The 12,471-nt window shown below is 39.8% G+C and overlaps 1 protein-coding gene across 39 annotated transcripts in view; it reads left to right on the top strand.

Moving 5' to 3' along the window:
• Positions 1-12,471, top strand: part of LOC110527660 (copine-3-like) — a 43,057-nt gene that overhangs the window by 25,138 nt on the left and 5,448 nt on the right. For 3 of the 39 annotated variants that reach the window (XR_016497170.1, XR_016497171.1, XR_016497169.1), the window contains exons 7-12: positions 1,957-2,046; positions 2,339-2,431; positions 5,187-5,288; positions 6,944-7,022; positions 7,113-7,182; positions 8,305-8,438. Coding sequence is in view for 18 of the 39 variants with exons in the window: in XM_090240620.1 (XP_090096746.1) it covers positions 2,339-2,431; positions 6,944-7,022; positions 7,113-7,178; positions 8,305-8,438 (372 nt within the window). In the remaining 21 variants the exon portion in view is untranslated. Of the gene's footprint in view, positions 1-1,956; positions 2,047-2,338; positions 2,432-5,186; positions 5,289-6,943; positions 7,023-7,095; positions 7,623-8,046; positions 8,170-8,304; positions 8,439-9,369; positions 9,550-12,471 lie in introns of those variants that run through there. The other 36 variants (XM_090240629.1, XM_090240630.1, XM_090240628.1 and 33 more) reach the window with 23 other exon arrangements.

The raw sequence follows: 12,471 nt of genomic DNA on the forward strand, positions 1-12,471 counted from the left end.
ACTGATGGGCTTACCTGTGGAGCTTCTCAAAGTAATGTTTTCTTCACCTCAAACAGCAAACAAACAAAGTCTGTTTTTCCATCCATTGAGAATTACAGTAGTTCCTCAATGTTTTTGAAAACTCTCTCTTCGATAACCACTCAGCGAGAAAGTGAAAAATGTCATGCCCTGATCCAGTGGAAACGTCATAAAGTAGGCGTCTTATCAGTGCATGATTTGGACTGAAATAGGTTCCGGTACTCATTTTGGGTACTGGTACTGTTTTTATATTTAGGTGCAGGAGCTCCACAGTACTTTTTAGCTAATATTCTATAAGATTCTCCGATGAGCTCCTGCCAAATTCAAGCATTGATTCTTATCTCTTGAGCAAACAGCCTACAGCTGTGTCTGTCCAGAGCTCACTGGCATGCTAAACTCTGAGGGCACAGAATATTTTATGTGATGTTGCAAGCTTCAGGCTGGACCCAAGTTTCAAGTTCTTTGCAGACAGGCCATGTATAGCTAATGTTATTTATAGGATATTTATTTTCTTCAGGATATTTTCTACTCGCAGCCTGCAATGTATTTGTTTGGCTATCTTTACATAGTTGGCAATATGTTATTTTTTTAGGTATTTCATTTTTGATATAATTTTGAATAACCACATGACAATAATGTTATTATACATTTAAATTAAACTGTTTCACGAAAATGTGCTAATGAAAACTATAACTGGCACGCAGATCGGTAGAAATGGTAAGATAAATTGGTGTTCACATGAGGAAGGTTGCCAACTCCTCATGTAGCCTATTACTTAGCTTATTACTACTTATTAACTTCAGGAGAGTAATAGCAGAGTCTGTGAAAGCCAACAGGAGCGGTAGGAGAATAGATGGTTAAGGTTTTTTCTTCTGGTTATCTAGATCTCTGGTGCCCTCTTGAGGCATCAAACGGTAAGCTTAAATTGTCAGACAAGCTCAATGCATATAGTTGATTTTATTTTATATGGAAAACTACACGTTAAATGTACAGAAATTGATGGGTCGAAAGAACAGACGACTTTCGGTCTAACATTATTTTCTTTTGTCAGGGCAGCCCAATTTGTAAATGCTCGTACCCTAACATGCTTTTTGTGTTGTGAACATTTTACATTATCACGTTTCATTGCGGTTGTGTTGGTCACTGTGTCTAATGTCGATGGTTAAACTTGTCAATGTCCCATTTCTAAACACCAATAGCAAGCTTGCGCAAGGGCAGACCTATTGGTTTGCCTGCCCGGCTAGAAGTTTGCTGGCAGAAATAGCCTACCATCTGATATCAAGACGTTATTATATCAGGAAATTAAAATTAGATTACACATCCTCATGTTTCGTCATGATTGAGTTTTTTTGTTGTTTTTTTTTGCATGTGAACTCAACTTCTTTAGCAGTCATGCATTTCCTCAAGGAAATTGACTAGGAGGCTGAATAAAATACTCTTCGGATGTTCATGATGAATAGTGTACTGGTAATAATTTGTCATGTTTGCTTTCATAAAAGATTGAGTTGTGTAGGTAATTAGAACTGCCTTGGCAGTTAACCTCCATGCATTTCCTAAAGGAGAGGGAACAAAATGGGATACTCTTCTGCGCAGTGATGGCAATGTTCAATCAAGAGACCATCCAATAACGGTGCGCTTTCGCCACGCCCATTTATTTTGATACACCCACTTCTTTCCACCCGCCCATTACTCCGAGACCAATCAGGGACACAGCTACCTATACTGTATTTTTTTATTATCTTTCTGATGAAGTTAATTTGACCTGAACGGTGTGCTTGAAACATTCTCTAATAAAGTGGAAGTTGTTTTATGGAAAGCGTATCGTGCCTGACCTTCTAATTTGTCTGTATTGTTATTTTGGCATAGTACAATTTGTAATTTCTATTTGTTGTGACGTGTTGCTCTCATGTCTTTTTAAAAAAAAAAAATTTTTTTTAGGTTATCAAGAATACTTTGAGTCCATCATGGAATAAATTCAGTGTGGCTTTGCAAACATTCTACTATTGTGACATGAGCAAACCAATCAAGGTATGAATAGTTTAAAAGAGTTCCTCAAAGTTGTGTGCCTTTTTGACTTGACATAACCTACAGCCCTATTGTTATGGGATCTCTGTAGCCCCAGGGCTTACCTACGTGTCTGTTACTGGTAGGTCACGTGTTACGATAAGGACAAAGACACAAGTTCAGATATTATAGGCGAGTTCACTTGCACAACCGCCCAGCTTTTGCATGCTAAAGACCGTCCGGCGAGCCTAAGGGAACTCCTCTCCGTCCTTTTTTTCTCTCTTAAATCCCTTTCCTGTCCCTCTTTCTTCGCCAGGTCCACTGCTCTGATTATGATAGTGATGGCTCGCATGAACATATCGGTGTTTTCCAAACTAATGTGTCGGAGATACAGAAAGCTGGTTTGCCGGTGAGACCATATCTATCTTTTTCTTCTAGCAATCTTAAACTTTTTGGTTACCTTACTGTTAAGCTTCTGTCTCTTTATGGGTCCCACTTGACATTAAGTTGTAAAGATACCATGTTTAAGTGCATTTTTAAAGTTGTCTGTATAATTACACAAACTTCACTATTTACAAATTGGGCCAGTTTCTGTTTGCAATTGAATTATTGTTCTATGTGCCTTTTACAGTATAAATATCATATGCTTTGCATTGCGTTTGGATAGTATTCAGACCCCTTTACTTTTTCCACATTTTTGTTACATTACAGCCTTATTCTGAAATAGATGAAATAGTTTTTAATGACAAAGAAAAAAACTGTTCTTTAGGTTAGCACATTTCTTAAAAATCTAACTGAAATATAACATTTGCATAAGTATTCAGACACTTTACTCGTTACTTTGTTGAAGCACCTTTGGCATCGATTACAGCCTCGAGTCTTCTTCGGTATGACGTTACAAGCTTGGCACAACTGTATTTGGGGAGTTTTTGCCATTCTTCTCTAGAGGTCGACCGAATATGATTTTTCAACGCCGATACCAATTATTGGAGGACCAAAAAAAGCCGATACCGATTAAATCAGCCGAGATATATTTGTAATATTGACAATTACAACAATACTGAATGACACTTATTTTAATATAATACATCAATAAAATCAATTCAGTCTCAAATAAATAATGAAACATGTTCAATTTGGTTTAAATATTGCAAAAACAAAGTGTTGGAGAAAGTAAAAGTGCAATATGTGCCATGTAAGAAAGCTAATGTTTAAGTTCCTTGCTCAGAACATGAGAACGTATGAAAGTTTGTGGTTCCTTTTAACATGAGTCTTCAATATTCCCAGGTAAGAAGTTTTAGGTTGTAGTTATTATAGGAATTTGTATTTCTTATACCTTTGATCATTGGATGTTCTTATAGGCACTATAGTATTGCCAGCCTAACCTCGGGAGTTGATAGGCTTGAAGTCATAAACAGCGCAATGCTTGAAGCACAGCGAAGAGCTGCAGGCAAATGCAGGAATGTGCTGTTTGAATGAATGCTTACTAGCCTGCTGCTGCCTACCACCGCTCAGTCAGACTGCTCTATCAAATATCAAATCATAGACTTAATTATAATTATAATAAACACAGAACTACAAGCCTTAGTTCATTAATATGGTCGAATCTGGAAACTATTGTTTCAAAAACAAAACTTTTATTCTTTCAGGGAAATACGGAACCTTTCTGTATTTTATCTTAACGTGTGGCATCCGAAGTCTAAATATTGCTGTTACATTGCACATCCTTCAATGTTATGTCATAATTATGTACAATTCTGGCAAATTAATTACGCTCTTTGTTAGGAAGAAATGGTCTTCACACAGTTCGCAACGAGCCAGGTGATCCAAACTGCTGCATATACCCGGACTCAGCTTGCACATAACGCAAGAGAAGTGACACAATTTCCCTAGTTAAAATAATTTCATGTTAGCAGGCAATATTAACTAAATATACAGGTTTAAAAATATATACTTGTGCATTGATTTTAAAATAAGGCATTGATGTTCATAGTTAGGTACACATTGGTGCAATGACAGTGCTTTTTTTGCGAATGCGCTTGTTAAATCATCACCCGTTTGGCGAAGTAGGCTGTGATTCGATGATAAATTAACAGGCACCGCATCGATTATATGCAACGCTGGACAAGCTAGATAAACTAGTAATATCACCAACCATGTGTAGTTAACTAGTGATTATGTTAAGATGGTTTTTTTATAAGGTAAGTTTAATGCTAGCTAGCAACTTACCTTGCCTCCTTGCAGCACTCGCGTAACAGGTAGTCATCCTGCCAAGCAGTCTCCTCGTGGAGTGCAATGTAATCGGCCATAATCGGTGTCCAAAAATATAGATTACCGATTGTTATGGAAACTTGAAATCGTCCCTAATTAATCGGCCATTCCTATTAATCGGTCGACCTCTATTCTTCTCTGCAGGTCCTCTCAAGTTCTGTCAGGTTGGTTGGGGAGTGTCGCTGCACAGCTATTTTCAGGTCTCTCCAGAGATGTTAGATCGGTTTCAATTACGGGCTCTGGATGGGCCCCTCGAACATTCCTACATTGTCTTGGCTGTGTGCTAGGGTTGTTGTCCTGTTGGAAGGTGAACCTTCGCCCCAGTCTAAGGTCCTGAGTGCTCTGGAGGTTTTCATCAAGGATCTCTTTGTACTTTGCTCTGTTCATCTTTCCCTCAATCCCGACTAGTCACCCAGTCCCTGCTGCTAAAAAACATCCCCACAGCATGATGCTGCCACCACCATGCTTCACCGTAGGGATTGTGCAAGGTTTCCTCCAGACGTGATGCTTGGCATTCAAGCCAAATAGTTCAATCTTTTTTTTCATCAGACCATAGAATCTTGTCCTTAACGTGCCTTTTGGCAAACTCCAAGCGTGTTGTCATGAGCCTTTTATTGAGGAGTGGCTTCCGTCTGGCCACTCTACCATAAGGCCTGATTTGGTGGTACTGCAGAGATGGTTGTCCTTCTGGAAGGTTCTCCCATCTCCACAGATGAACTCTAGAGCTCTGTCAGAGTGACCATTGGGTTCTTGGTCACCCCCCTGACCAAGGCCCTTCTCTGATTGCTCAGTTTGTCTGGGCAGCTAGCTCTTCTTCCATTTATGAATGATGGAGGCCACTGTGTTCTTGGGGATCTTCAATGCTGCAGAATTGTTTTGTTGTCCTTCCCCAGATCTTTGCCTCGACACGATCCTGTCTCGGAGCTCTACGGATAATTCCTTCATCCTCAAGGCTTGGTTTTTGCACTGGCAACTGTGGGACCTTATATAGACAGGTGTGTGCCTTTCTAAATCGTGTCCAATCAATTGAATTTATCTCAAGTGGACTCCCAAGTTGAAACATCTCAAGGATGATCAATGGAAGCAGGATGCACCTGAGCTCAATTTCGAGTCTCATAGCAAAGGGTCAGAATATGTATGTAAATACAGTGGGGCAAAAAAATATTTAGTCAGCCACCAATTGTGCAAGTTCTCCCACTTAAAAAGATGAGAGGCCTGTAATTTTCATCACAGGTACACTTCAACTATGACTGACAAAATTAGTGAAAAAAATCCAGAAAATCACATTGTAGGATTTTTAATTAATTATTTTGCAAATTATGGTGGAAAATAAGTATTTGGTCAATAACAAAAGTTTCTCAATACTTTGTTATATACCCTTTGTTGGCAATGACAGAGGTGAAGACTTACAGAAAACGTTTGACAAGGTTTTCACACACTGTTTCTGGTATTTTGACCCATTCCTCCATGCAGATCTCCTCTAGGGCAGTGATGTTCTGGGGCTGTTGCTGGGCAACACGGACTTTCAACTCCCTCCAAAGATTGTCTATGGGGTTGAGATCTGGAGTCTGACTAGGCCACTCCAGGACCTTGAAATGCTTCTTACGAAGCCACTCCTTCGTTGCCCGGGCGGTTTGGGATCATTGTCATGCTGAAAGACCCAGCCACGTTTCATCTTCAATGCCCTTGCTCATGATAGGCTTTGTTACTTTGGTCCCAGCTCTCTGCAGGTCATTCACTAGGTCCCCTCGTGTGGTTCTGGGATTTTTGCTCACCGTTCTTGTGATCATTTTGATCCCACGGGGTGAGATCTTGCGTGGAGCCCCAGATCGTTGGAGTTTATAAGTGGTCTTGTATGTCTTCCATTTCCTAATAATTGCTCCCACAGTTGATTTCTTCAAACCAAGCTGCTTACCTATTGCATATTCAGTCTTCCCAGCCTGGTGCAGGTCTACAATTTTGTTTCTGGTGTCCTTTGACAGCTCTTTGGTCTTGGCCATAGTGGAGTTTGGAGTGTGACTGTTTGAGGTTGTGGACAGGTGTATTTTATACTGATAACAAGTTCAAACAGGTGCCATTAATACAGGTAACGAGTGGAGGACAGAGGAGCCTCTTAAAGAAGAAGTTACAGGCCTGTGAGAGCCAGAAATCTTGCTTGTTTGTAGATGACCAAATACTTATTTTCCACCATAATTTGCAAATAAATTCATTAAAAATCCTACAATGTGATTTTCTGGATTTTTTTTCCTCATTTTGTCTGTCATAGTTGAAGTGAAAATTACAGGCCTCATCTTTTTAAGTGGGAAAACTTCGACAATTGGTGGCTGACTAAATACTTTTTTGACCCACTGTACATGTTAATATATGTATTCATACATATATTAATTTGCGAAAAGGAATAACCTGTTTTCACTTTGTCATTATTGGGTATTGTGTGTAGATTGATGAGGAACATAAAAGGCTGTAATGTAACAAAATGTGGAAAGGGGAAGGGGTCTGAATACTTTCCGAATGCACTGTATTAACTACATGCATAAGATCTGAGCAACTTAATGTAAAGGGTTTCCACCTCATTTTTCTAATCATGGTGAAGGTAGTTTATTATTTGAATTAATGTTTATATTAAACCTTTTTATTGACGTTTAATCAGGTGGAGTTTGACTGTCCATCCAGAGAAGAAGAAGAAGAGTTACAAAAACTCTGGAGTAATCCGTGTCAAGTGCTGCCAGGTAGGTTATAATTAATTGTACAGTAGCTTATCGTTAGCCCTTAGATTTCTTCTAAATTTTGTTACTTCTGAAGCTGTAATTTCCCCCTAGATACAGGCAAAGTACACATTCCTGGACTATGTCATGGGAGGTTGCCGAATACATTTTACAGTAAGTGTAAGTAAGTAACTCTTCGGACACAATCAGAAATAATAGGTTGAAGTTGTGTTTATTAGTTAATGTTCAAAACTCAAGCATTATCTTTGATGGATTGAAAATTCACTAATGAAGATAAGTTAAAGGGGCAATCCGAGATACAAAAAAACACCCCACCATTTGTCTTGGTAAGCAGCTGAGACATGTAGAAATGTAACCACTCTTAAATTCATAGACTGAGGACAGTTTTTGTTGACAATTTCATTGATTATAAACAATGGAGTAATACAGGCTTATATTTTGGGTTCTGATGGGGTTTGACAAATGGTATTTACACGTTATATTCTTTAAAGAGCAATTTCAACATTTTTCACAATACAATACGAGTGTTTACTTATGTGAAAACGGTGCATTTCTACATTGTGCCGAAAAAATATGAAGTTCTACCCAAAGACACCATCAAAAGTTAAAACATTTTAGAAGCACTGTAACATGGGGAGCAAGAAAATACCCTAGCTCTGTAAAGAAACCCGTTGCAGGTTTTGAAAGTCACTGTTTAAGTGGGACGACTGTCTTACTTTTTTTTTTATTTTTTATTTTTTTATTTAACCTTTATTTAACCAGGCAAGTCAGTTAAGAACAAATTCTTATTTTCAATGACGGCCTGGGAACAGTGGGTTAACTGCCTGTTCAGGGGCAGAACGACAGATTTGTACCTTGTCAGCTCGGGGGTTTGAACTCACAACCTTCCGGTTACTAGTCCAACGCTCTAACCACTAGGCTACCCTGCCGCCCCTGTGAGCTGGTCGAAGGAAGGAATGGAGGGAAAGGGGGATAACTAGCCAGTTGTACAACTGAATGCATTCAACTGAAATGTGTCTTTCCGCAGTAACCCAGTGAGGAAGTCTGCTGATTATCTTGTGGAGGGCAGCCACTTGACTTCTAACCACAGATCATAGAACCGTGTTGTTTTCACAAATGTAGACACTGGTTTGGTGCTGGAGATAAATGAGTATGAAATGTGGTGGAATTGCCCTTAAATCAATGGCTACATCTTTTAAACATTGCTTATTTTAAATTAGTCTTTATTTGAGCTTTTTTGTGCCAGTTGGTCTTCATCACTCAGGATTCCTATATTTCTCTTAAGGTGGGCATTGACTTCACTGGGTCGAACGGCGACCCTCGATCCCCACAGTCCCTGCATTACCTGAGTCCTGACGTTCTGAACCCCTACCTGGCGGCCACCTGGTCAGTGGGCCTGGTGGTCCAGGACTATGAAACGTAAGAATAACTCTCTTTCTGCTCTGTAGAACACCCAAGAGGAAAAAGGCCATGAGTAAATGAATATATGAATTCCACCCGCCACCTAATTTATTTTAAATGTGTTATCTTGTTTAAGAAATCTGGTGGATACACTCGAGCCAATGCTAACACCAATCAAATGCTGTTAAATTTATGAGAGGAAGAGGGACAGTGCACACTTTGGGGGGATGCGAAGAGAATCAGAATACAGCAACGGAGCACTTGGCTTGCCTTCCTGGTTGGGTAGATATCGGTCGTGGAAATGTTTAGCCCAAAGGATCATTACCAAGTTATTTGTATCGAGGTTATTTGTATGCCTTCAGAAAGTATTCATACCCCTGACTTATTCAACATTTTGTTAAAGCCTGAATTCAAAATTAATACAGTATTTTTCTCACCCAGCTACACACAGTACCCCAAAATGAGAAAGTGAAAACATATTTTTAGACATTGCAAATTTATTGAAAATGAAATACAGAAGAATATTTACGTAAGTATTCACACCCCTGAGACAATAAATGTTAGAATCACCTTTGACAGCGATTACAGCTGTGAGTCTTTATGGGTAATTCTCTAAAATACCTGGAATACCTGACATTGCTCTATGTAAACTCAGCAAAAAAAGAAATGTCCCTTTTTCACGACCCTGTCTTTCAAAGATAATTCGTAAAAATCCAAATACCTTCACAGATCTTCATTGTAAAGGGTTTAAACACGTTCCCATGCTTGTTCAATGAATCATAAACAATGAATGAACATGCACATGTGGAACGGTCGTTAAGACACTAACAGCTAGGCAGATAGCTGATAGGCAATTGAGGTCACAGTTATGAAAACTAAAGAGGCCTTTCTACTGAAAAACACAAAAAGATGACCAGGGTCCCTGCTCATCTGCGTGAATGTGCCTTAGGCATGCTGCAAGGAGGCATGAGGACTGCAGATGTGGCCAGGGAAATGTCCGTACTGTGAGGCACCTAAGACAGCGCTACAGGGAGACAGGACGGACAGCTGATCGTCCTCGCAGTGGCAGACCACGTGTAACCACCCCTGCACAGGATCGGTACATCTGAACATCACACCTGCGGGACAGGTAAAGGATGACAACAACAACTGCTCGAATTACACCAGGAACGCACAATCCCTCCATCAGTGCTCAGACTGTCTGCAATACGCTGAGAGATGCTGGACTGAGGGCTTGTAGGCCTGTTGTAAGACAGGTCCTCACCAGACATCACCGGCAACAACGTCGCCTGACAGGACTGGCAAAAAGTGCTCTTCACTGACGAGTCACGGTTTTGTCTCACCAGGGGTGATGGTCGGATTCGCGTTTATCGTCGAAGGAAATGAGCGTTACACCGTTACACCGACGCCTGTACTCTGGAGCGGGATCGATTTGGAGGTGGAGGGTCTGTCATGGTCTGGGGCGGTGTGTCACAGCATCATCTAACTGAGCTTGTTGTCATCGCAGACAATCTCAACGCTGTGCGTTACAGGGAAGACATCCTCCTCCTTCATGTCGTACCCTTCCTGCAGGCTCAAATACAAATATTTACACGTTAAGTTTGCTGAAAATAAATGCAGTTGACAGTGAGAGGATTTTTATTTTCTTTGCTGAGGTTTATACTCCCATAGTAGCCTCCCATAGTCTGTTCTGGGCTTGGGGATTGTGAAGAGACCTCTGGTGGCATGTCTTGTCGTTAAACGGAGAGCACAGTGCATTCAACATGTCATAACACTGCATAGAGAGATCTAAGACAACAACATAGCATGGCAGCAACACATGAAAACACATGGTAGTAGCACAGCATGGTAGTAGCACAAAACATGGTACAATCATTATTGGGCACATACAACAGCACAAAGGGAAAGAAGGTAGAGACAACAATAAGTCAGAGACAACAAACCATCTTGGCTATGATTGCATTAACATGTTTTGACCATGAAAGTTTACAGTCCAGGGTTACTCCAAGCAGTTTAGACACCAACTTACTCAATTTCCACGTTATTTATTTCAAGGTTTAGGGTTTAGTGAATGATTTGTCCCATATACAATGCTTTTAGATGTAGCACTAACTGTTTTTTTTGTCACCCATTCTGAAACTGACTGCAGCTCTTTAAGTGTTAACTGTTGAGTCCTCTGGACATACACAGGCACACTGGCTTTACTCAAAGTTCCATTATAGAACACCCTTTGTTCTGTTAGACGGGTAGTTCATTATCAACAATATAGCAGGGGGTGTAAAGCCATAACACACATGTTTTTCCCAGCAGCAGACTATGATCAATAATGTCAAAAGCGCACTGAAGTCTAACAAAAAAAAAACTCCCTCAATCTTTTTAATCAATTTCTCTCAATCAATCATTAGTTCATTTGTGTAAGTGCTGTGCTTGTTGAGTGGACTTTCCTATAAGCATGCTTAAATTCTGTCAATTTGTATTTGGTCAAACACAATTTTTCCATAGGTTTTCAGAGGGTTGGTAAGAGGCTGATTGGTCAGCAATTTGAGCCAGTAAAGGTGGCTTTGCTTTTCTTGGGTAGGGGAATGACTTTTGCTTCCCTCCAGGCCTAAGGACACACACTTTCTAGTAGGCTTAGATTGAAGAGATTGCGAATAGGAGTGGCAATATAGTCAGCTATCATCCTCAGTAATTTTCTATGCAACTTGTCAGACCCAGGTGGCTTGTTATTGTTGATAGACAACAACAAAAAAATTATCCTCTTCCACACTCACTTTACGGAATTCAACATTTCAACGCTTGTCTCTGATAATTTGGTCAATTATACTTGGATGTGTAGTGTCGGTGTTTGTAGCTGGCATGTCATGTCTAAGCTTGCTAATGTTGCCAAAGAAAAAATCATTAAAGTAGTTGGCAATATCCAGTAGGTTTTGATGAATGATCCATCTGATTCAATGAAGGATGGAGCTGAATTTGCTTTTTTGCCCAAAATGTAATTTATGGTGCTCCAAAGCTTTTTACAATTTTTATGTCATTTATCTTTGTTTTGTTGTATAGTTGATTTTTTTTGTTTCAGTTTATTTGCATGATTCCTGAATTTGCAGTATGTTTGCCAATCGGTTGTGCAGCCAGACTTATTTGCCATTCCTTTTGCCTCATCCCTCTAAACCATACACCTTTTCAATTCCTCATCAATCCACAGGGATATCAGTGTTTACTCATTTTCTTAATGGCTGCATGCTTATTAGTAACTGGAATAAACAATTTCATATGTGTCAAGTGGGGTTTCTGGTTGCCCCTCATACACCACAGACCAGCAAATATTATTTACATCAACATAGTAATCATTACAAAATGTATTGTGTGACCTCTTTATATTAGGCCCTCTACCATCGATGGATTTGGATACTGCTTTAATACAGATTTCTGCAGCATTAGTAAAGATGTGATCAATACATGTGGATGATTTCATAAATACCCTGGTTGCAGGCACTTGTTACAGTTTGAAGCTTTTTCTTGAGTGGGCAGCTTGATAAAAGTCTTAATGTTTAGGTCACCCAGAACATATACATCTCTGTTGATATCGCATACATTTATCAAGCATTTCACACACATTATCCAGATACTGACTGTTAGCACTTGGTGTATAGCAACAATGGGCTTTAGGTGAGGCAGGTGAACCTATTACTTCAACGGTATTTAATGAGATCCTCTAAGTTTAACAGGAATGTGGCTCTGAATATAGACTGCAACGGATTGGCTTTTCTGTAGCTGTTATAACCATGTATTGCGATCACTGTATTATCTATAGTGAGTTTCCCGGAGTCTCCTCTTCACTGTTGATGTTGAGACTGGTGTTTTGCGGGTACTATTTAATGAAGCTGCCAGTTGAGGACTTGAGACTTGCGTCTGTTACTCAAACTAGACGTTAATGTACTTATCCTCTTGCTCAGTTGTGCACCGGGGCATCCCACTCCTCTGGGTCACGTCCTCCACATCCATTTTGCTGTCATTTGTTAATGTGTTTGAAGTTTTTGATAACCAATTTATTGAT

Source organism: Oncorhynchus mykiss, chromosome 7 (genome assembly GCF_057628025.1).
Source record: "Oncorhynchus mykiss isolate SJ-2025 chromosome 7, ASM5762802v1, whole genome shotgun sequence".
Classification (NCBI taxonomy): Eukaryota; Metazoa; Chordata; class Actinopteri; order Salmoniformes; family Salmonidae; genus Oncorhynchus; species Oncorhynchus mykiss.